The sequence below is a fragment of the Daphnia magna genome, linkage group LG9 (genome assembly GCF_020631705.1).
Source record: "Daphnia magna isolate NIES linkage group LG9, ASM2063170v1.1, whole genome shotgun sequence".
Taxonomy (NCBI): domain Eukaryota; kingdom Metazoa; phylum Arthropoda; class Branchiopoda; order Diplostraca; family Daphniidae; genus Daphnia; species Daphnia magna.
In genome coordinates, this window is record NC_059190.1 from 2,558,927 (window position 1) to 2,585,028 (window position 26,102).

A 26,102-nucleotide genomic window follows, 5' to 3' on the forward strand; every position below is an offset into this window, starting at 1 on the left:
GCGCAATCAAGCCGATTAGTTCCAGCAGAGTCATGGAACCCATTACTCTGGTTCCAGTCAGGGTTCAGCATACTCCCAGATTTTTTTCTGCTGGCCCATTCCATTGTTTCTCCTGTCTTTCACTTCACGATTATATCATACAAACCATTTTCTTCTTAGAAACCTTGTCTATCCGAAGTTTCGAACCAGACATACAGAAATAGTACAGAACACAGAAGCACTGTTATTTCATGACAGAAGTGTTACAAGCAAACAAAAAACGGCCCAAAAATTACAGTCCGTCGTGTTACCAGTGAAGCCACGCCTGCCGAAGAAGGGTCACAGCATGATGGACGAAGTATACCAGGAGTAGTCATGGGGTTACCCTTTGGACGGGAAAGCTTGAGCTGCGGATGTTACGCACAACCACAGACTACGTAGTCTGTGCGCACAACTAGATGGCGTTTCGGTTGTTATGCATTTTTTTAAGAAATTCAAAATTTAGCCAACAATGAAAAGTGGGAAGTGTATCGACCTTCCCACTTTCGTTAAAATTTGCCAAAACAGACATCTCTATGAATTCAATAAAAATTACACATTATACTCAAAATTGAGCGCGGATTTCGATATAAGTCAACCGAGCCGATTTTGAAATAAACAGAGCAAAAGTACTGTTAGCGCAACAACTTTGTTCTTCGAAGCGCTAATAGTATTTTTGTTCGTTTATTTGAAAGGCGGTCCAGTTAACGAGATTACTAAAATGTCATCACAATCAGCGTCCAATTTTGAGTAGACCTACACTGTGCGATTTTTGTTGATCAGTTTACCATTAAAAAAAAACGAGTTTTATGGATTATTTGAAATGTATAAGATATATTTCCTTTTGACATGATAACCAATTAATGTGACATATTTAGAAATCACACACCTCGTGATTAATTGCGAAGTTGTTTACAGCGGTAGCATATAACGGAGCAAGTAATCAGAAGTTCTCTATGCATGTTTTGAAACAACAAAAAGTCTTACCAAATGTTAAATAATCAAATTATGTACAGCCAGTGGTAGGGTAGTCGGTGAAGAAAGTGATACCGAAGAGTGTGGAATCAACCAGTTTTCTCCGAAATATCAGAGTATATTTGGTGAAAACAAGATTTATTTTTTTTATTTACTTTTTTCGTGTTGTTGTAGAAATCGGGAGGGAATAGAAATAACATTTTGCAGAGATTGTATCCTGTATACATGATTGATGATAACTAACTAGTAAGCGAAAAAATATGTACATTCCAATACGATGTCAACGGCCCTGATCATCGAACGCGTATAGCAGAGAGAAAACAAAGTTCTTTTCTAGCCGTAATAATAGTGACTGTTATTCCCGTTGCGAATGAAACTACGGGGGTGCGTATCACCTTCTTCGACAGTGGAACGTCGTATTGTGCCAACACCCCCGTGCTGCCCGGAGTAGCCGTATTGGGTAGAATAAACACCTTCGGCACTGGGGACGGGTCCCGTAGTCATTGTTCCGTTCAAGCTGGTGAGTTCAGAAAGGAGTGGCGGAGGAGGCGGCAGAGATAAGCTGGTCAAGTCAATATCATTATCGACGTCACTAACGTCATCAGCAAAGGCCGGTATGGGATCGGAAGAGTGAAGCGATTTTGCTTCTCGTCGGCCTCGCCGTTTTTGCCACCACATTCGCGCTATCAGTAAGGTCAACACCACAAGAATGCCGGCTGCAATGCTTAGCGTCAGATAAAGGATGAACTTTTCTTGATTCTCTGTCAATTCAAAGAAGAGCGGTACATTAGTTTTCAACGGAGGAACGTTGGCTCGGAGCGCATTGTAACGCGATAAATGAGACTTGAACAACAACTAGGACGTGTAGTAAATGTGCTGAAAAAGGTGTTATAGAGAACCTTTCAAAAAGACTCGGCCTAAGAGAGGCAGTGCATTGTAATCATGGAACAGTTGCAAAAGACATTGGGGTTAAATGTCCCCACGCATTCTCTTTCTGTCTCTGTCTCTCTCTCTCTCTGTTTAGTTTTTTCCTTATGATCAATCAACTCACCTGAAAGCTGCCTGTTTGCCATTATTAAATACCTTTCATAAACGATACAGAGGTGATCCAGTCTGTGATGAAACCAAAGACGTTCTGCTGCGACGAGTTGGCTTGGATGTCCAGTCCATTACCGCGTGCCGCGTTGCTGTCCCGATCGGAAGACTGCGGCCATTCCTGGCGACGGCGGGAGTCCCTGTGGCCACCGCCGCCGTCACTTCCGATATCGCCTAGCATGTCATCAACATCTACGACGACGTCGGCATCGCCTAGTTGATTTGTTACACATATGTACACATCACAATAGTAGATTTTGAGAACCCCCGTCACACAACCCTTCTAATTGATTCAATTCGGACTCGAAGACAGAGAGAGACAGTCAGAGAAGGAGAAAAGAAACAGATGAAAGAAAAAGGGGAGAAAGTGAAGATGCATTCTGCAATTGGAATGCAAAACTACAGACGCAATAAAGCAGCAAAACATGCCGTGCGCAACTTGCGAGCATTTGAATTCCACTGCTCGTGTCGGAATTCGTGATACACCCAATCAAGTTGCTATATAGAGAAGCTGTGAGTTTGTGCACGATAACGCCAGCAAACATGCTTTGCTTGAAACACATCCCGACACATCCAGTCAATAGACGGACGTGACTGGTTGAAAAGAAAGAAGGTTCGACTAGAGGGCAAACGTTAAGTGCATGACAAGTCGTTTGAAACAAAAAGCCATGCGCGTTGGAAAGTATAGCGGCTCGATCGATTCTAGTGTAGACAAATTACCGATAAATCCGCCACGCTTGGCTTGCTGGTCGCCGAAAGGTCGGTCAGTCGTTCTGTAGTTATTCGCATGGTCATAATTGCTTGCGTCATCTTGGGCTGCGACGTGTCGAGGAGGAATGGACGTGGCTGAAGAAACCGGTTCGGCGTAGTCTTCCGATTCGAACGAGTTCTCGCTCATCAAGTCCTCGTTGTCGAATGAAGTTTGATGATCCGGCACTTCGTCCTCTTCCAGCTCTCCTTGGTAATGATCTTTCAAGATCTTCCGTGAAACTGAAACGATCACCATCAATTTAAAGACAAACTATTCCAACCACCATTTATTAGAAGGGTCATCAATGAATTACCACATGTGTAGACGACACGGAGGTACAGGTGAGATTGGGGACTGCATGGATTACCGAACGTCGACGACGATGCGTTAAGCGTACATCGACGCTTGCCGTGGCACATTTGCATCACCGTCTCTGTGGAAAAGCTTGCTTCGCAAGCTGAAAGATAAAACGCGTAAGAGATAACTGAAAACATTGCGTCTGCTTTATAGCCCTTTATACGTCATCTGAAGTTGTACTTAAACAAATAGTCTTTGCCCCGTAAAGTTGTAGCCATTCGGCAGTATACATGGGGTGAATATACGAATCAATCGAAGATGATTTGAATGTTGTACTTTTACAGAAAGAAAAATCCACGCATCGATTTTAAAGTCGACTTGTAACTTGAAGGCATTATTGAAACTTCCGGAAAATGGCTGTAAGGAAAACTTATTGTCGCAACTTCTAAGAATGGGATACGCTTATTATCGGGCTTCTGTTGTTCACGTTTGACAGTCTGATTCCTTCGTCAACGGTGGATCGTAGCAGGCCTATGATTGAGTACCAGGATTTGCGTGTCTTTGAATGATTGCACAAACTTTTTCTTTCTTTCTTTCTTTCCTAACTCACTTTAAATCTGAGCCTACAAAGTTGAAACAACGAGAACGTCAGAATTACGAAACGCTAGTTCTAATACCATTCCATATTCTGCCATCGCCTTTAACACTTAATTTCCATATAAAACTTCATGTACGTACAGTACGGTACATCATCAAATGAAATAACCCATTATCCAAGTTATGTAAATAGCCTAATGGTTGACCTCCTGGTGACCTATCCCCTCCTACACGTAATCCATTAATGATCTCTAATGAGCCACGTGTGGGTTCCTATCCGGAGTAGGCTATAGCTCAGCTTGACAGGGGATGTATGCACGCCACCCATGTCTCGTCATTGACGTCTAAGCACACATACAGGTATCCTTATTAGCGGATTAACTGCCAACCTGAAGCATTGAATAATGCAGGTGAAGCTTACGGCGCTAAAGGACTATAGAAAATAAGCCGATTAAGTACCATAAAGAAACGTTAAAAATGCACGCGTTGCTGTTTGGCCAGGCGTATATACGCAGGTGGGTTCTGTTCACTGTCGGTTAGTATCAATGCAAATCTTTTTCTGTTATTAGCTCACGCATTGACAACGACGTCAACAAAAACTGAACGGCAGATGGCAGTAAAATACAGTGTCGTGAAGAGGGGCACAACAAAAAAAGCCAGAGACTCACTCTCATCGTCGACTCCGGGCGGCTGGAGGCACTGGGCGCTCTGGAACTGCACCCGTCCGAATGTTGCCGAATAAATGGCTATGCGCGCGTTCCGTTTGCATTTCAGCTGGATCGTTTCGTTTTCGCAGATAATTTTACTCCGAAATTCGAGCGGGCGACACTTGTAGGCTACTTCGACGAACTTTGGCGGTTGACCTGGACATGACGGAGAAGCTGGAACAACAACAGCCGTGTCTTTGCTGTTGCTCGCCGATGTGGTGAATTTGCAGTGTCTCTTCTTCATGCAGGCTTCGACTACGGTTTGAAGTAACGCGTGCTGAAGTCCACCGGAATAAATGGTTAACCATGTCGTCGGACTTTGTAATTGAAAATGGATTAACTCTTACCTGCATTTGAGGAGTGAGTGTGCACGTGTCGTTGTTCGTATTGGTCTGTAATTGATTTCCGTCTACGGCGGTCAATGCAGGCGGATCGGGCGGATGCTGTTGTTGCGAACAGAGTGCCACGCCCGGCGCGGGCCTTCCGTACTGGGCCAGCTGGATGGAAACGGCCGTGCCCAAGGGACAGCGAAGCGTCAAAGTCTCACCGTCGCAGGCGGCTCGCTGAATAGTTCGCAACGTTCCCGACAGGAGAGCTGCAAAATGAAAAATCAATGACAGTTGGCTCATTACACAGTTTTGTTATTCAAGCGCACAGAAAAACTGGTCGGAAATACATTCGAAGCGCTAATTACTAAAAAGTCATACAGCAAATAGCAGAACGAAAACGTCCCTCATCATATCGCTAGCGCGTATAATTCCACAAAGCTCATTTTCTTTATTATTATTTCAGGTTATCCATTTCATCCGGATTTCATCAGTGGATCGGGTCGGAGAAATTCCTCTTGGGAAACGCGAGACTCATAAAACTGAGATTTCCGTCCATGACCAAGAATGTATTAATAATGGCTTTCAAAAAAAAAAATAAACTAAACTACTCCGCTGCACTACTGGTTCTACCGCACATACTGTATATATCTACAGCGATATCGAACCAGAGTTAGGACTCTAATCACGTCTGATCAAAACAAGGCATCGTCTCTTATCAAAAATCAAGAAAAATGAACCGGTTCGTTTCTAATGAAATCAAATGACCTCCAAACATAACTGGTTATCCCTTTCACTCTAACCACCCAAAAAAGAAGACGAACGTCATCGCTACGACACTCGGAATTCTATAGCCAAGCACCACGGCAAGAACAGTCGCAGATTAATTACCATAACGAATTCTCAGAGAGATTTATTTCCGGGTGAGAGGGTGGCCCAAGTAAAAGACGCGGAAGGGCCAATCATACGGATGCAATTTGACCTTTTTATTTTCTAGGGTTTCCTCTTTTGATGGTCTCTTATTTTCCATACTTAAAAAACGAATGGGATTTATTTTCGTTTTTCCACCGTTGCGAGAGAAATCCGGACCGACAGACGGTGCGGAATATATACATCGACTACATTTAGGTACACGAGCGGCCTGCACACGATGTGTTATAAATAGTTTTCTTTTCTTCTTTTTTTTTTCAAAGGGAAAGAGTACGTACCACAACAGGGTATTCAAGTTCTAGCGTACGCTGAGGAAGTGTAGAGTGCAAGATCAAAAACAAAAAAAAATTCTTTTTTGGCTTCACAACTTCATCATCTTTTGATGGAGGCTGTTGCTAGTCTCCTACTACGGGCTGTCATTTGTGTACAAGAAAGGGAAAACAGAGACACACGCCGAGATAAAGGGCCCTCTCTGGCTCCGTTAATGGCGGCGCCGAGAGACGACACTTCAATCAACCGAGTTTTGCTGGCCGAAAAAAAAGGAGGAAAAAACAGTTGACTCCCACACGGAATTCTGGCAGCAAAGGAAAGAACAAAATCGCCTTTTTGCTTTGAATTTCGCCACGTTTGCGGAGGGTACACATGGACCCATTGCAAGGATTCGACACGGTCCCGTCTGATGTACAGCGATGCGTACAAGGCGGCCTGCCCAGTCACAATTATCCACACATATATAGACATTATACTATCAGCCCACGTGTTTCTCTTTTTCTTTTCGTTTGCAGAGGCCATGTGGCTGGAAAGCGCATCCGTTCCGTGTCAGCGTTGGGTTAAAGAATGTTTCTCATTTTAGCGCAACACGCCAGCCATTGCGCAATAGCACATTTTACTGCGTGAGTGTGTGTGTGTGTGATGGTACGTGTGCGCACGGGGTAAAAGACTCGTTCGCAATCTTGTTTGCTAGCAAGCCAAAAAAACAAAAAAAGCAGTTGGTGAATGCAACAATTTTTATAGCGAAAAATGCGCGTCCGGTTTCGATCGACACGCTGGCGCCACCATAATGCTTTTATGTCGCAATAAATAAATGCTTGTATATACGTATATATACTAGTAGACAAACAAATGGCAGTTCCGCAGTTGGATCGGTAATCAATTGCGATGTTGGATCGACCAAGTTTTCGTAAGGCAAAAGACCCAACTAAACAACAAAAGCAGCGACACACACACACACTTACACAAACAAAAATGACACACAAGTCCTATTCCGTCTTCTCTGCTCAATCTCTCTGTGTGTGTGTGTGTGTGTGTGTGTGATAGGTGACAGGGGGGGTTTTCATGCCAGAGAAGGTTTGCCTGCCCCGGCCACGGTTCTTTGGGCTTTGGCTTTCATTAATCAAACAAAAGACCCGAAAACAAAGAGAAAGGGAGAGAACGGAGAGGAATGTACATATAATAAAGTGTGATCGATTCCCATGAACATGTGTATAGAAAAATAAAAATAAAAGAGGAGGGTGGGGAGGGAACAGAGACGTGTTTGCACCAGTCTCTTGTGTGGCAAAGGAGTGATGATATATAAAAGCCTTGAGCGCAACTAAACACGATTTTCTTTTTTTTTTCTGAAGGGAAATAGGACCACGCCCATGGTTGCGACAATCCAGCCACACGGTTTGATGACAGCAGCAAAAGCGGGGTGTATAAATATATATTTTTTTTTAAAAGGGGGCAATATCACTCTCTTTCAGACTTTACGCATTTCTCTTTTCTAAATCGTGATAAAACAAAATTTGAATACAATTTTTCAGATCTTCTTCTTCTTCTTTTTTGGGGGGGGGTTCAGTTTTTCATATCGTCTTTCTTTGTCCGCCTTTCTTTCTTCATCGTTTCGGTCGAACTCGCTCCGAATCTCGTGTCAGTTCTCTTCATCTTTTTTTCTCACGGTTCGCAGACCTTATACTATAAAATATTAATAGTCCACTAATAACCGCTTCCGCATATCCTGGAAGCTCTTATCTTTTTCTTTTCATTTGAAAGAAAGAGGCATCGAAAAAGGAAGACACACAGACACCGAAAAATATAACAGCCCACACCAACAGTCAGCTTTTGTTTTGCTTTCATCTTTTCAGTCAACGGATCGGAACCGTTTGTTTCAACGTTCCACACGGTTAACATCGACGAGCGGCTCGTCATATTATTTGTGCATAAACTTTACCATGTGTATAGAATACGTTACGGAACTATTCCATGCTTTTTATTATGTCCATTCATTCTTGTTGTTCTCTCTACCGCCGGTAGTTCATTTCCCTCTGGTTTTCTTTCTTTTCAATTTTTACCGTCTCCAAAGGTTCCCATTTTCTCGTTGGTTGGCATCTCTAATCGATGCCGTAGAGTAATAACTTATACACACGGTACATAGTACTTCCCTTAGCCCTTCGCAGAGTGTACGCTGCACGGGAAAACACGAAAAAGGTGGTGTTATGAAGCGCAGCGGACGACGACTCTCTTTGCCTGTCTCCGTTATTTATTACCAAGGGGGAGAAGGATGAATCCTCGACATGACACCCCTATAGGCCCAGGCTGTAACAGTGTCATTTCACTCCCCCCACCCTCCTCAAAAAGAGAAGAAAAAAAATATATTCCTTGAGCAATGTCACTGTCGTGCTGCTTGTTTTAAAAATGTTGTTGTTGTTGGACAGTCACAGGATGAAACGAGAAAAACAAACAAAACAACAACAAACAAATCGAAATAGATCTGTTGGGTTTTGTTTTCTTTCCGTTCTTTTTATTTGGTGTGTGTGTGTGTAGTCGCGCCAGTGGCCAGCGCAATCCTCGCCGGAGCTGTTCACAGCGCTCGCTTTATTATACACAAAAATACTGCGCTTTAACTAAACATGTTTAAAAAGAAAAAAGAATGTCGCGACCCCGAAAGTCCTTGATGGACGAGAGCGTAGGAAACAAGAAAGAGAGAGAGAGCTCTCAATCTCATTACGCAATCAAAGGCCATTAATATCGTTAGGTTCTTGTCTATTTCCTTTTATGCCTGGCGTTGCCCCATCTCAGTGTGACAGTGTACGTTTGAAAAAGATAAGCAAAACAAAAAACAAAAATATATCCCTCTTTAGAGAGTGATTTTCTATATGCCGCCCGATACGGACAAGGTATATAGACACCGCCGCAGTGATACAGGTCAACATCCGCCGGATTGGAAATCATTTTCCATCTTCCTTTTCTTCTTTGTTACGTCTCCGAAAAAGAATTTGACAGAGAGAGAGAGAGAGAAATAAAGAAAACAACAATAGAAAATAGCCTCTTTTTATAGATTGCTTGGCATATACAAATCATTATCGATGCTGACATGACGGATATATCCCACCTGCCATCGGTATGCCCAGCAAAAAAAAAGAAAAGAAAATAATAATAAAAGAAAAGTAAATAGACATTCGATGTATATAAGGGCGGGCTAAAATATTATAGGGCTGTTCAAGCTACAGAGAGTTGGTTTTAAAAGCATCAACGTTTTGACTGGAAATCCGTGTAACTCCAGTCGGACACGAGACATGGACATCCCTCACATTCATATCTCCCATCTTTTTCCTATTATTCGTTTCGGGTCTTTGCATCCCCCGCGCGAAGAAACGTCAAGGTCCTCTGCACACTCTATTACCTGACACTATAATCCACCCTCACGCAACAAGAGTCAGTTAATGAAAATACATTGGGATTCTAGCTGAGAACTGCGGCTCTTCCAACCATTCATTCATTTAAAAATTAAACATTTTTCTTTTCTTTTTTTGCCGGGGCAAAATGATTCACACACACATGAACCGGAATTAAAATAAAAGGATGTCTCTTTTCTTTATACAGAGTTCTTAAAAAATAAAAATAACGAAACATTTTTGGAATGTCGGCAAGTTTTTGGCTAGCTGTCAAGAACGTTGGGCCAAAAAATATATAAAAAATAAAAAAAAAAACTTTCATACGGCGCCAGAAAGGAATGACAGAGAGAGAAGCCTGCTGCCCGATATAGACTCAACTGGCTGGTTAAAAAAGCCTTACCAATAACCTCCCCGAAAAAAACAAAAAACAACTCGTAGGCGTGCTTTATGTTCACCTACATCCTTATACTGCGTGCACACCAAGTTTCTGACGGACACAAACGAATGTTTCATCCTGCTCCTACACCCTGTCCTTTCTTTCTTCGTCACTCTGACTCAAACACACAGACACACAACAACACAAAAACAAAAACAATTTTAAGACGCGAGGTGATGATAGTTTTCCTACCGAGAGGGTCTTCGCGAAAGATGAACTGGCTCCGGACGGGCCGCACGTTGCCATCCATCAACATAAGCGAGAGCCACAAGAGCAAAGTGATGCGGCCGAACCAGGCAGAACGAGCCGCACCAACAATAGCGACAGTGACAGCCATATTTTGCATACGACCTGTGCACAACTAGATTTAAAAAAAACAAAACAATCACTTGCTGCTTGCGCGTTTTTGGCGTGTATCACAACCAAGGACGTGCGCTTACTGTTTGAAAGAGAGCTTGGCCGACGCGCGGCAGCCAAAGCACCCACGACGCGACACGGACGGGCGCCAACTGTCGTGCAACCAGTTATGACGAGTCTGAAACTAACCTACCTTCCACTCCGGTGTGCGCATGTTAAAACGGGCGGCCAGGAGCTACACTACCCCTTGCTTCATGCGTGGAAATCATTTGTATCCATTTTTGTTTCTTGCGCAAAACGAGACGGGATTGCATTAGCTACCATAGAGGAACCACACGCGATTTTCAGCGTCTGCCATTGCCGTTGGCCTTTCGAGCGTGTCAAATGCTGACAGAGGGCACTGATGCAGCAACGAAACCATCATCAGTTAGGCATGCACCACTCTCAGCTGAGGGCAGTATACAGCCCACTCTGTTGCATGCACGGCTTGATGCCGATCAATCAATAACTAATATACAGTATTCTCTCTTATGCAGTCTCTCTCTCTCTCTCTCTCTCTCTGTATAGATGGCCGGGAATGTTTCACCAACTGACTACCCGTTATAGGTTTTTGTGCTTCTGTTCTCTTCCCCCCTCTTTTTCATCATCATCATCCACGCCCGGTTAAATCAATTAAAGGTTGCCATGACGAAAGGCTCTTAACAGACACCAGAGACGTCTGTGATCAGACTGCCTTCAAACAGAGAAGGAAAAAGGGGGATGGAAATCAGGACTTTCTCATCTCTTTTTCATGATCAGCATAATCAAAACGAAAAGAAAAAGAAATATGAATATCTGAATATGTTCTAGAGAGAGAGAGAGAGAGACAAATTGCTATAGAGGAACCAGCCTGTATTTCTGTGAGTCATATACCGAATTGATGAAAGAATTTGTGCGTGCGCGCCTATATCATTTCTCAACGTTGCCTTATGTCATCCAACACGCACGCGCCGCCCTCCACACCGTAACACACGTAACACCAGGCGGACACAATGAACGATGGGGTGTTCGCTATAAGACTTCGTACAGCGCACATAGAGTCCCTACGTACGGCTAGAAACAAGAGCTGTACACGTCTATATGGGGTTAGAAGCTACACACCCCAAGACTCACCGTCGGGATATGTCAAAAGAAAACACTAAACTAAAAATTCTTTTCTTGCTTCTACCAGACTTGATGGATTCCTTCTGGTCCTCTTGGAGCTGCTCTTCGTTGGTGCCGGACCGTTCTAAATTTTTATTTTTCTCTTCTCCCTGTTTTCTTACCATGTCGCGCTCGATATGAAATGTTTAGGCAACGTCAGAGAGCTTTAAAAAAAAAAAATGAAATAGGGTGGCACAGGGAATCCTTCGAATACCTTTACGACAAGACATTGCGGACGACGTAAACGGATGGCTCCCTATTCCGGCAGATAGGCTTCATGTTGGCCGACACACAAGAGTATACATCAGACACGGCAGAACAGTTACGCTATGGATATTTAGACGGCCAGGGAAGTGACGCAAGTATTTGACGGATGATGGCGCCACTGGCTTTTGCCGGAATCTTGTTCGAGATTTGGTTTGTTTTATTTGAAGGAGGAGTTTTAATCCGGACGTAAAAACATTCCAGAGTATCAGTATTTATTCAGAAAAAACACACACACACACAATGACACGCTGTGTGTGAGGCACATGATTTTTCATTCATTAAGTATTCATCGTTCTCTCTACTGGATATCAACGGAGAAAACACTATAATAGTACGGAACAAGCAAAAGCTTTAGAAAGAAAAAAAAAATGATCCGGACGAGAGTCAAAAGGGTCACCGAGAAAGTTCAACGTTGGTGTACACGTAGGCAGCGTGTATAGGTACGGAAATATTAAGTTTCATAACATCATCACGCAAGACCCATGCTGTCCGTCTTTTTTTTTGCCTGTTTTGATTTTTAAATGCCATTCGATTACATTTTTAAAAATCAAAAAGAAAAGAAAAAAAAACACGGAAGAAGGAGTTTCCCCTATTTTTTTAAAGAGCCTATTGTTGAACTGTGAAGAAAAATGAAATTTAAACATAGAAAATATGGGAAAAAAATTGACATTTGATAGGAAGGTTTTGGGTTGGGCACCAGGCCGGGACGATCGATTTTTCTGTGGTCTTACAACTGTATACAATAGGCAGTCCCTTCGATGTTACGAATGGCTGGAACTGTATAGCCGTTTGTAACCAAAAAAACCCTAATAACTCCCCCAACGACCAAAAGACCGAAACGCTAATTACACACGTGGATTGTATAAGCAAGGGAATAAAGGGACATGTTAGGCGCGTGCCGCACTCGGTCCGCCTACCTCCACCAAATTCAACGCATTTGAGAAGAACAGAGAGAGAGAGAGAAAAAGGAAAAACAACAAACGGTTACATCCGTTTGTTGATCGACCGGCCGACCCAATTCCATTTGGAAGTCCTGGCGGGCAGTCATCCGCAAACGATAACTGACAGTAGCCATCCCGAAATTAGACGTACATCGCGATCGGGTTTCAACTGGAATTGAATGTCAACTAAAGTGTACTTGCTACTCTATACTGTCTATTAAGAACGGCTAGTTAAAATAAAGCGGAGGGGGGAAGCAACAAACAAAAAAGGAAATCGAACATTCAATCAGCAACAACGTATCCATATCGCATGTGAGGTAAAGAATTTCAGTGATATAAAATGTCAGTCCTTTTTATTTGTTTGTTGTTTTCATTTGCAGGATTCGAATAGGAATTCTGAAAAGTCTATACGAGAAGCCAGAATTAATGCCATTGCGCTCGTATACTTCCTATATACGTGCGGAGATTCAATGCCGGACGCAACCGAGACAATGCGTCTTGTTGATATCGTTTGTACAACGAACAACAACAACAAAATATTCATTTTCGACGAACTTTGTCTAAGAAAAGTATGGGCGTGTATAGAGTGCCATAACTATAGACACACAAGACGAAAAACGGATCATTTCTTATCATTAACATTTCGGCTGTGCGTACATGTATACGGTATAGTCTGGACAATGGCTGTTGAGAGTTGATGACATCGTACACAGTACTTCTACTTCCGGATCCTTGTGTATGTTCTCTTTTCATACACACACTGTCCCTTTTTTTTCCCCCCATTTTCTGACTGCGTCTCTCCCCTCTTCAAACTTCTACTTGCGTATAGTCTTTCAGCCTCTTGAAGCAGAGTCTACACTATACAAGACTTGCTGGTTTTGTTTGACGAGTAGACGAGTCGACAGTCTCTGCGTCAGAAGACTATAAGGTTTCCCAGGAACGAAATTCAAAAGACAAAAGATGAGCTAGTAGGAAATGTTTTCAAATACGAACGCATCAGCCTTAACTTTAAAAATAAAAATCATAACATTACTTGATGCACGATAAGATTTTTGTCTGGTCTATAGTCTTCATCGTATCATGCATAAAATATCGAAGCAATGCATGTGTATATACAAGATGGCTGTTGAATTTATGCATTTTTCCCTTATAGAGTATAGAATCGATTCGCTTTGTTACTGTTGTCCTTCCATTTTGTTTTGTTTTGTTATTCCCATCCGCCAATCGTGTCAGATTTCACGATTGATATATATACAACGGGCGGACCCACTTGCCTTTTGCCCTTATTCTCAATTCAAATTGCATCCACAGCGACTCTGACATTCTGTCTATACAACAACAGCAAGGGTCGACAAACAGATTGATAGTTTTCGTCAAGTCGATCGATCCGTTTCTTTCGTATTCATTCGACGTTTTGTCAACCGTTTCTTGTTTCCCTTTAAAGCCACGCAAGCCGATTTTCCGCCATTTTTCACCATATACTATTTTCACTTCATAATAATGAGATGAACTAAAAATTCAAAAAAGACAAGAAAAAAGTGCGGAATCAATCGAGCGAAAATGGAAAGAAAATGTAAATAAATCAATCAAATATTTTCAATTGATTGATCATGTTGGCTGGGGTACACGTCCATTGCTAGGCAACAAATCGGAAAGTTGTTCAGACAGGTCGAGCCTCTTGGAATAAGAAGAAACGAGCAAAAGAGAAACAGACAAATCGTCAGTCATTCGTTAACCGTCACGGCCAAGCTGAAAGAAACAAATGCAGTTGAAAGAGACGTCTATAATAAATTCGTTTTAAAAAATCATTTCCAAAAAATCGAAAAAAATTAAAATCAAACGCCAAACAAGGAGACGTTCCAACTAGTTTTCCAATTTAACCAGAACATGTTTTCCCTGGGCACGTAATGGGATTGCGTTGCACGGCCAGTGGTATATAGCATCGGTTGTTTTTGGTGGTAGTTGTGTGGGCCGTCGTCACTGATATGCCCCGATGGCCAGAAGCTTAACAAACTAAACAAAAACAACAACAAAAAAATGCCCTTTGATTCCCGTTGTAATAGGATCGGCCGAGCAGCCAAAATGAATAAGAAATCAGGAGAGAAGAGAAAGGTTCTCGAGAGAAGAATAACAGATGAAAGCGATTACATCTATGAATGCCTTGTTGTTGTTTGGTTTTCTCACACACACACACACACACCTGGCGATGAAGGCACCCATTAGTTTCCTACTGGCGTCGCCCCGCGCCTTTTCAAATTGATTGGCATCGACCAGAAATTCAACAACAACACACACAAAAAATAAAAAATAAATTTACTTCGTTCTTTCCCTTTTTTCCTACCCCCACAAGAAAAAGGGACAACAAGTTTCAAGAATAGACAGTGAAAGAGAACAAGGCGGGACAAGTTGAATCCATCACCGGAGAAGCTCCGTTGCGTATGTAGTGCCCTATAGAAGACGCGTATAAGAAAACCAGCAGCCCGAATGACGGCAGCTCGTTCATTTTCTTAAGGCTCCCAGAAGGATCGGGAAAAGAAAAAAAAAAGGGGGACAGCCTGAGAATCTTTTCTCTAAGCTTCGGTAACTCCAATGTTTGCTATGGTTAATGTCTTATCATTTCAGAAAGGAAAGAAAAAAAAAAAAGGGAGTGAAAAGAGAATTTAAAAATAAATAAAAAAAAAAAAAAGGGCAGCATTTTAAAAATATTCCATTGGGTTATTTCAACTCGGCGTGAAAATGCTGTTACGTGATTGTTGGCTTGTTCAATTCTGTATGGACGCGCACGTGCCTAAGAGGCTATAGATCGGCAAGTACTAGACACTATATACGCAGATGAGGAGAAACAAAAGAGGGGAGAGTAAGTAAAGAGTGTAGGGGATGTGTGTCGGTTCCAAATATAGGTTATTTAACTAACTGGCTCGACTCGCAGCTTCCCTAGCTTTTGACTCATTTAACAGCGTTTTAGCGGATTGGCCCGGGCATTGTTAGGAATCCTTCCGTAAAGTGCTCCGGTTAAAAGAGGGGGCATTTTTTTTTCGCTGAATGTTGATCCCTATATTTTTTTTTTTGTTCCCCTTCTTATGTGGAGCCATTGATTGTTGTAAATCTCACGTTCAGTTCATGCTCGACGTCCGTTTTTCCTTCTTTCTATAGCCCACGTTTAAGTGAATGCATAGGCTGACTGTGCTGTGGAAAACCGGAGTTAAAAGAGAAGCCCAAGCGTGTCGAACAGGTGTACGGTCGAAACGACGGTCATCCATCAGCCGATACATTCACAGCTGCTGTTGTCGGCCCCATCCTTTTTCTCTCTGTGACTGCCTTTAAAGACACTACCTAATATGCATGTCTCTCTCTCTGTGTGTGCAGTCCATTTTTTGTAATTTCTGCCTTCCATTCTTTGTTAACGATTTGATAAAAACCAGAGCCAAGAAGCTTTCATCGAGTCGAGAGTCACTAATAAAATATTTCGGACATGCAGCGAAAATATGACAATCGACTCACTGACAAACCGTCACGTACTTGCAACGCAGTTCCAAAAACAATAAGGCTGCCGCAGCGCTCTCGTTAAAAATAGCCTACCAGAAAAATTGCATCGCTCTCGCGCCAAACTTGAAAACAAAACAACAACAAAAAAAAAAACTGTAAATGATTCAGTTTTTAAAACAAAAACAGCACGGACAAGCAGCTGGGCGATAACTGCATTTCATTAACGTAAAAAGAAAAGGGTTGGCACACAGAAGAACTAATGACGTTTTCCCCCCCCCCACTGAAAAATTAAACCTCCCCGCTGCCTCTCGTTTCTCTAAACATCGAAAACCGAAACAAATATCAGTGAAAATGTGTAGACAGAACAGCTTTGACTAGAAAAAAAAAATTAAAATAGAATCATCGTGGTTTCAATTAGCATACCGACTCGAAATAGCCCGTTGCGGGTGACATCCGATAGTCCAATGGCTGGGATTAAGGGCGAGAAAATCCTTGTTCAAAGAGACATTGACTATGTATATTCCTTAGTTTAATTAACGAAACATTTGACCCCCGCCCCGATTTTCTAACGGTTTAGCAATCGATGCCAATGGCCGGCTAAACAAGTAGATTTCAAAGCGAATTGAAAAACGAGCCATTGATTCACTTTAAAAGGCATGAGACAAAGTTCAAATTTCCCAGTTGGAAATCGTCTCTGATTGGCTCACAGAATTTCGACTTCGGACATTTCAATCAACGACAACAACAGAAAAAAAAAGACATCATGTAAACTTGTAAAAGGAGGGCATCCAGGCGCGTCTTGTACATATATATCTATATTCAAAACACATTGTATTTATAGATACGACGTGAAAATTGTTCAAACGGATCGGCGGCAGCGGAGAGGGGCGAAAAAAAGGGGGCGGCACATCGTGCCATCGTCCGTCTCTCACTAAATATTTACGTGCAACCCCAAACCAGATATACCATAAGCGAGAGAAAGAACTAGACCATCATCATCACCACGTGTATCTTTCAAAACTCCCTTTCTTTTTTTTTCCTTTTAATTCTCCTGGTCTCAAATCGAAGAGCACATCCGTACACGTAGATATAAAGATAACCAAATCAAAGAAAAGCGCTGGCTGTGTAATATATACACACACACCTTCCTTCTTTTTAAAAGCTTAGAGTGTTACAGCGCGTGAGCCTTGTCCTTTCGCACTTTTCTTGTCTATACACAATGTGTTTATTATACTTTGATGTGTGTATAATCTAAACAAAAAAAGAGAGCCAGTCGGGTGCATTGTCGATGGTGTATACAACCGAGTAGCTAGTCCTATTCCTTCTTCTTCTTTGTGCTTATAACTGTATATACAACATATGTGTACACGAAGTAGTTATAATAACCCGACAGAGGAGGGGGTGTGCAAGAAGACCCTTCTTTTCCCCCCTCTGTTCCGTAAACATAAACAATCACGGAGAAACAAGCCAACATGAACACCTTTTTTTTTTTCTTCTTCAAAGTCGTTTCGCTCTCTCAGTCGGGATTTTTTGTTTTGTTTTGTTTTATACTGTTAAGTTATTTATTCTAAGTTGATAGCGTTATGTATATACAGAATATATATACACACCGATGATACAAAATGGCGTTGCTGCCTCTGGAATCCTTGGACTGGATGAAGAAGATTGAGCCAACAATTAAAATTTTTTTAAAAATTGGAATGGAGGAAGATTTCTAATCTCTCATCCCCCTAAAGAAAAAACTCCTTCCGTTTTCTCTTTTCATCATCTAATAGCTGCGTGGATATAAAAAACGTGTGTCAGTGTTATTCTTCCATCTTTTCCCTTTTGCTTATACGTCTACGTGATTTCCCCCAAAAATGAAACTTCAATCTCCGTGGGTGCATGGAAGTTGTTGAATAATGTGACGTGGGCGGTTGGCATTTTCAGAGAAACACGGTTCAATTTCACTCACTATATAACCTGCTAAAAATGGATGTTTTTTTTCTTTTAAACCGGAGACGCACAGTATGTAAGTATAAGCCATGAAAAGTTTGTAGCTCCTCTCAGAGAGTGTATACATTTTATAGACATATAGAAAATAAGAAGCAGACACGCTCATCAACTTTGTGTTTCTAATTAGGAGCACGCAAAACAAGTTTGCATCTAGAGACGGTGGCAAAAGGAAAAAAACGTTCGTTTACAAACTTGACGAGCAATTTGGTGGGTTTTTTTTAACTTTTTTTTTTAATTTCCCAATAAGCCCAAACTTTTATGCAATTAAAGCCGATTTGGCGGCTAGTACAAAAACAAAAAATCGAATGGCTGGGATTGATTTATAAGAGAAATTATCCGGAATGCCCAACGCCGAGTTCTTTTTTTTCAACAACGAGCCTTTTCCATGTTAACGACACCTGACCTTTCTCTTAAGGTGTGAGCAAATTGGACAATAGATTTCACGTTTAACTCGCATCACTTCAAGTTGGGGCCCATCTGCGTAGCCTATTCTGTCGCTCGAGGGACCGCTGACATCAGCCACCACTCCCAAACACAGTGGGTCTACCCTGACTCCCAGCTAAATGTCATATGGCTACTCATAAAGCGCAGTTTAATTCAACCTCGTTTATGAAAGGGAATATAGTCACACCAGTATAATGAGATGGTGTTCATTGTACACGTCGGTCCTTCAAAGCTCTAAAAGGTCAACAGCCGCAAGATTGAAAATCTGGCACAACAGAGCTCTTCAGTTGTCAGCAGTACTTGAAAAAAAGGAAAGCCTTTCGTGAATTTAGCGGGATGAAGAGAGAGAGGGGAAAAAAAAAAGTCTGATATTGGACGGGAACGATAAAGAACAGGGGAGAGAGAGACCAAATCAAACAAAACAGAGACACCACCCCAATAATAGGACGCCTGTCATTTGATGTTGGAACACCTAGATGTGCCACCATTGCTGACTAATGTTACACTTGTCGGCGTTCTGCTGGTGACTCTCCGAAAGGGCAAACATTCAAATTCAATGAGGGACGATCTTTTTTTTTTCTTTAAAGACTCGACAACGCGTAAAGTTAAAAATCCCATCGCGCCCACATAGTACTAAAATAAAAAAAAATCATCGTAACCAAATGAATAAGAAAACGGTTCAAAGTTTCAATCGAGCGTGTTGCACCACCGTCATCAAATGTTTTGCTACAACCTCGGACTTGCTAATTGGATTGGATCAGTACCGCCACATTGCGCGCCTGACACGCAATCGTACCAGAATGACGGAAGCATTGAAATTATTTTTAAAAGAAATAGGCACATTCAACACGCCTACATAGTAAGCGAACGGTCCAACTTCCGAAATGATTGAATCCATTTATCTTTTGTTTAAAAACACAAAAATTCCTGTTTGCTTCTTCTTCTAATGTTATATGAAAGAATCCTAACTAAGAGATATCTCGCGGTTCAAAAAAAAAAAAATTAAATTAAAACACGCACGAGCCAGAACCGGAAGCCTTTCAAAAATGTCTTATGTCCCTTTTTTCCTCCCCTTTTCTTCATCCCTTCTTTTTGGTCTCTTCTTCCTGTCGCGGTAGTGTAGTGTGGTGGACCTTCTTTTTTTTTTCCCTTAACCGATAACCCACATCATCAAAGACGTGTCTCTCTTTCCAACCCTGACGCAAAAGGATGTTGACTTAAAAGGACACGCGCGCGCTCACAGATCTGATCTGACTCGCTTCCTCCCAGCAGCTCCCTAACTTTTTTTTTTATTTTAAATACAAGGAACTCATCCACACAGTTGCCAGCCGTTCCGGAGTGGCACTGCATTATCATGGCAATGAGATGAAGCGTGGGAATAATAAAAAATCTAAGTACCCGTTAAAGAAAGAAAACGATGATGATTGCTGGATTGAAATCGACCATTTCATAAATATTTTTTCAATTTTCTTTTATTAAAATTCAAGGGCCAGTCACGACCATTCGCAAGCAATTCGCTTGAACCCTTTCTATTTCTCTTTAACAAAAAAAAAAAAGACGGAAGGGGAATAAAAAGAAGAATAAGACGGGCAATCCAGCACGTTTGGAGGCGAAATAAAGAAAACACGAGCGGTAGCTGCATCCCAACTGTCACTTACTTTATCTTGATTGACACGAACCAATCTCTTTTTTTTTTCTTTCTTCAATAGAGTCAACAATCACCGATTCAATCGGCTGTGTCTGCATACCGAATACCGCAGATCCTATCCTTGCCCGCCTTTCCACATTTCGATTACAAGCAGAGAATTGATAAAGAAGCAAGAAAAAATTTGTAGAGGAACAGCAAATCAGAAGAAAAGAAATCGATATCACTAGATGACAGACTCTGCAGGGCAGGGGGACGTTGCATTGTAGGGTTGATAGTTTAAGTAGTGGTATAAGGCGCTTTTTGTACACATTCGCTGGATGTGTAGACAAGCTCATTTCGATTCCAGCAGCGAACGGGCTCGCGTATTCTTTTTCCCATCCGCTGGAGAGGCGGAAGAATCGATCAGACGGAATCGACTGCGGATAACTTGCTTCGACTTCCCATTTGATCCCGGATTTAAAGAGCGTCAGTGTAGCCATTGTAGGAAAGAGAGAGAAAAAAGAGACCATTGCACCCACGCCATTTTTATTTGATCGCCAAAAGAGTTGGGTCGAAATGTAAGCAAAACATTTAAATCCATACCCCGCACCCAAAATATAAAGACCATCTAAAACTTGGACCATCTAAAACAGCGTCAATCTCAAGCGCTACACGCATTTAATCACGGCATTCCAAAAACGAGAAAAAAAACACAAAGTCTAGATGATTTATAGACCCGTTTTAACACAACACTCGGCGAAAAATGCAGTAGCCACCAACAAGTCAGTTGCGTGAGGATGGCCCTACTAAATGATGGAGAAGGCAAGAAGAAAAAAAAAAGAAAAGCTCGGCCATGAATCACGTCCCCGATAACGAAGCGAATGATTGCGTCCATACGGGGGTGGCTCCGAAAACGGCGCCTCCTTTCTAATAAAGACGTCGCCGTATCGTTCAACTCTTTTCCTATTCAATGTTTTCCCCTTGCTTCTTTTTTCTTGACGTGTTGGCCTATACAAAAAGATTATTGCCGTCCTTTTTTTTCTTCTTTAACACGGCCTAGCATCGGTACAAGTTTTCCTTCTGCGTACGAGGAACGAACGAGAGCGAAAAAAAAGGAGGTTATTTTAAGTTGCGTCGTGTGTGTACACGACTGTGGCTGCTGGAAACAAAAACACGAAAGAAGAAGAAACAAAAAAAAAAAAAGGACGACAAACGGGCCGGCTGAGAGAATCAAACTGATTTTTCCCTTTTCTGGCCGTTCCCATTTTCTTCTTATAGACGACCCGCGAACGCGCAGCCGTTTCAAAGAAGAAGCACTTGACTCGGGAAAAAAGGTCGTTAACGTTTGTTGTTTTTTTTTACTTTCTGTACGAGAGGGGAGAAAGAGAAAAACAAAAAAAAAAAAAAATGAGGGAAAGAGAAGGAAAATGGGGAAGAAAAAAAGGCACCACAAGGATTCCGGCTCTATCCATGTGGCGACAGCTGTCTTAACTTGATACTCACTCGTCTATTAGCCGCCTATAGCCGGCTGACGAAACTGAATAATCATTATCGTTCCGCCATCCTTCGTATCTCTTTTCTTGCTTCCAACCATCCGAATGCAAATCGTTTTCAATCTCCCCCCCCCGCTTTCGCATTTTTATTTTTTGTCACAGCAAAAAAAAAAAAATGAAAACCTTTCTGCATTATTACAATCAAATCTCTAAACTGCCCTGTAAAAAAAAAAAAAGAAAAGAAACGTAAATGGAATTGACAAGTTTCGTCTTGGATTGACGTGCGGGATCAATACGAACGTCACAAAAGAGATGCCCCAGCAAAAAAAGAAAGAAGACTCAACATTGTGTACAACCCAGAAGAGAATAGATTGAAGAGCTATACACACCACACAGCAAAAGAAAAGAATTAAAAAAAAAATCATAATAAAAAGGCGACTGGGCGTAAGATGCTGACGAGGCGCTGCGGCGAGGAGAAGCTTCGTTATCCATCGACAAAAGCCGTGAGCCGACGGAAGCCAATAACGTAACAAAAGAAAGTAAAAGTTCTCTTTCGGCGATATCGCAAGCGGCCAACCCGTGGCAGATGATTAGCGGTCGATGGCACAACATAAAAGAGGCAAGAAGGAGGACTTACCCAAATTGTCGGCGTTTGACGAGGATGCGGCCAGCAGCAACAGCAGCAGCCACGGCGTAAGACATCCACCACTGGGATGGCTAATCCTGCGGGCTGCATTCATCGCCGAGGAAACTGACCGGCTATTTTTCACAGTCCAAGGTGCACACTCCAATTGGGTCACCATTTTTCGTTTGATTCGTTCACGAAATCTCCACTTTGGCACTGTTTGGTTTTTGGTTTGGTTTTTCTCGGTCGAAACACACGGGAAAAATCCACCAAAAAAGCCGTTAGAAATGGATGGAAAACAATTGACGGGCCACTGTTTCAACAAAAAAAAAAATCAAATCCACCACGTGTCACACGTATAATCGAATGGTCGTCCGTCCAATTGACTCGGTCGATGAACGAGAAAATGAAATTATCAGCGGGGACCAACAACTAAAAATGTGGGGATCCACTCGGCTCGACAGTCGGCGCCGTACTAAACAAACCATTGAAAAGGGGATATAAAGAAAAAAACATCTCCGTTCCTTCCTTCTTTCTCTCTCTCTCTCTCCCTTACTTTTCTTCTCCCTCCCCACGCCTCCCCCCGGAAGGTGTATGCGTGCGTTCCAGCCCCCTCTAGCAATAGTCACACTACATAGTAAAGCATGCAGTGATATGGTAGATACATACCGGCTCAAATCTGGCTATTCCCAGGTTTCCATACGGCCGTTGTGTGCCGATCAACGAAACCATAGTTTGAACTTTGTTCCAAAACATTCAATCGAAGGATCACGCTCCGTTGTGTCCAACACGCAAGCCTTTGCATTATTTACATATATACGTTCAGATGTTGATCCGTTTTGAGAAAGATTTGGCTTGGGGCAGCCCCAGCGTGAGGTCCTCGACTATCCAAAGAGGAAACGGATGGCTAATCAGAGTTGACACGAATGAGAGAGAGACGATCCTGTTAAGGAATAAAAAGGGAGGATCCGTATTTTAAAAGACACGGATAGAAACATCTGTTATAAGCAAAGTCCGTTGTCATTCGTTACTCGCATAGCCGGGGAAACATAGATACATACATAGGGACTGTTACAAGAACGTTCCAGTTTGGGAGTAGAGCAAAAGGCGGCTGGACACATACACAAACAGTTGTGCGATCCCTCTCTTGTGTTGCTGTTAAACTGTTTAAACGTATATACTAGAGCTCTCCCTTTAAAGCTCGGGATTGAATAGAATGGCTTTCTCATTATTCGAAAGGGATTAAAGTCGGATGAAGATCGTCAACAATTTAAAGTTGCAGCTTCGATTTTTGAACAGATCATGTTGGATTCTGATGTGGAACTGCTGTGTCTTATGTCTATCGTTACTTTGTGTGACAAGCCTTACGCTGATCATTCGTTTCGTCTTTGTTTGTGGATGCGGAGGCATATACTTAAGACCGGAACGGGATTTTCTTCCTGCACCACTTGAGACTGTCGATTGACGACATCAGCGCAACACGGGGATTTTTGTTTTGTTTTTTATCTTTTCTTGACGGACTGGCCTTTAGTGGATGTCTTTCGTTGCAAGACTCACGTACGAGACAAAGTCGTCGCGCGTGAGGGAATGAGCAAAAACAAAAAGGGAAGAAGAAACACAAAGAAGAAAATGGGATGAGCAACGAGTCAGAGAGACAAACGGTGCGACGACAGGCCACAGAGTCCACTTTCCGCTTCCCAATTTATTATTGAGTGCTCAATTCTAGTGCGCAAAGGTCTACGTACTCTATGCAGAGTACACGTCTGTGTATCTGAAGACGTTGAACGAAAAAGAAAAATATATGAATTTGTTGAACAGGTAATTCGTCAAAGAAATGAAACGTTCGCAGATGATTATGCATCGCTCGGCGATGATGCGCACAGGTTTTCTCGATTTATTCAAATCATATGCAAGAAAAACTAATTTTTTTCTTTTTCCTTCTTTCTTTTTATTGGTGATGTCACTAAGGCAACCAGCAAGAGAACTGATTATGATTTACATCCCATCACGTACTACGGTCGACCAAATCATTCGAGGCAATGAAATCAGCGTATGATGAGAACAGTCGGAAAAAGGGGGGAATTCTGGACATCGTTTGATTGGCTCTGTGCTGAAGACTTTGACCGACATAATAACATCAGCAGCTCATTCACAGTTAGCCACCAAAGGACGAAATGAAACAAGCCGAATAATACATTCCCAACTCCTCCCCCTCGTTTTTTTCTTTCTTTCTGAAATCCCTAATCAAAAATCATTTTTTTCCCCAGTTTCGGACCATCATTCACCTCCATCTCTTTCCTGTATTACTAATAGAATCAGTCGGAAATGTCAGCGCTGGCTTTGTTCGAGGTCCAATCGATGCCGCCAGTCGGCATATATATATACAGGATTAGATTGATATAGAATAACGATTTTTTTTTGGCTTTCTCGTTCTGTTTGTCTATACGTTGTGATGTACACATTGTGCAGTATATATAGCAACAACTGCGTACAAAGACCTACATGCGATTGCACGTGTGCTGATCATATAGAGGGTCCCTTATCAAAGTGATTAACGGAAACAGGCGGACCGGAAAGACATTGGCCAACGAATGGCATGGAACTATGGTGCAATTAAGAATCAAAGGTGTTCAATACTTGCAAAAAAAAAAAAAATTGACACTGAAATAAAAAGGGTATATTGTTCGACGTGGGTAATACATCTGCGTGCGCCAAAGTACTTTTGAAAGCAATCAAGTTCCCAACGAGATGGAATGGTCGCAAGGGGAGTACTGTGCTGTATGCTCTACACGCTTACAGTTCGGGGTGTAGTAGGTGTAGAAGACTCACTAAGAAATAGCGCGGGCGGAATAAGAGTTTCGCGCTGACAGGCACTGCGTGGGACCAAATCCTACCGTCTCATCATCGTCAACGAAGACGTGAAACTCTCACTTTTCCTCCTCGATGGCATTGAGGTGACGACAAGGCTTCAAACTTTGTTTTTTTGGAAAGAAGAAAGAAGGAAAAAAAAAAGAAAAAGAGAAGCAAAAATATTCCCATTGGAGGCGTTGGTTGCGAACGCTTCCGTCTTTACATCACTCGTCATCTCCATCAGATAGTATAATAACAATAATAGCAACTTCTTTTATATTTATAGCGCTCATTACACGTCCCTGACTGCCAGTATATCTTTACTGAAATTCATTATAATTACGGCGCTTCTTGTCGACTATTAGCAGCGATTTCGATTTAACGTAATGCGCTTTAACGTAGTTACTTTAATAATCGAACAACGAATGTCTGATAGATATGATTATGCTTTAAAGTACTACCACGCACGTGTTTTAGAAATCCCAGTCAACGCTCCAAGTTTGAAAATCGTTCATCTCTTTTCTCTCTGACGTCAACGACCAAACTAAATAAACTGTGAGGCTTCGCATATCATTCGACTACACAGGGCGGTACATTTGAAATTGTTCGTGCCGTATATACACAACCGTTACTTTGTATACAACCGCGATCGATCTTTATAGCGATCAAATCAGCTTCCCGATCCTCTGCTCAGCATTTTCGTGCCTGTAAACAATTGTTTGCACCCCCCTCCCATCCTCAAAATAGCAATTGCTAAAGTCATTTCGCGTATAATCGCCTTTCAATCGAAGCGATCCGCAGAAGCAAAAAGAAAACTGCATTGTGAAGCAAATGAAAATCGGTGGGTCGGCGAGCGAGCGGCTTTAGTTGCTACGCTTCAATTGATCGGGAGGAGAGAACAATCAGAGAGTGGGTTTGATCGTGTAGTACTTGACTCTATGCGTACGTGGAACTGCGAAGAATTGCAATTTCAGCAATCGTCATTCGTATGAGAATTGGATGTGAACCCGCCATATTATTGTGCCAAGTATAAGCTTCAAATTCGAATCG

At 42.1% G+C, this 26,102-nt stretch overlaps 1 protein-coding gene across 3 annotated transcripts; it reads right to left on the reverse strand.

The window, feature by feature from the left end:
• Positions 1 to 832: 832 nt before the first annotated feature.
• On the reverse strand, positions 833 to 22,677 carry LOC116930958 (protein eva-1). 3 transcript variants are annotated; one of them, XM_032938414.2, is made up of 8 exons: positions 10,226 to 10,379; positions 9,978 to 10,146; positions 4,788 to 5,035; positions 4,402 to 4,717; positions 3,153 to 3,296; positions 2,809 to 3,078; positions 2,077 to 2,301; positions 833 to 1,754 (listed from the first exon to the last, which is right to left on the reverse strand). In XM_032938414.2, exons 2-8 carry the CDS (start codon positions 10,129 to 10,131, stop codon positions 1,327 to 1,329), a joined length of 1,785 nt encoding a protein of 594 aa, XP_032794305.2. In that variant the 5' UTR covers positions 10,132 to 10,146; positions 10,226 to 10,379; the 3' UTR covers positions 833 to 1,326. The 3 variants fall into 3 exon arrangements, with proteins under 3 accessions (XP_032794305.2, XP_045034925.1, XP_045034926.1); XM_045178990.1 differs by lacking the exons at positions 9,978 to 10,146; positions 10,226 to 10,379 and adding an exon at positions 22,215 to 22,677; XM_045178991.1 differs by lacking the exons at positions 2,077 to 2,301; positions 9,978 to 10,146; positions 10,226 to 10,379 and adding an exon at positions 22,215 to 22,677.
• Positions 22,678 to 26,102: the final 3,425 nt, after the last annotated feature.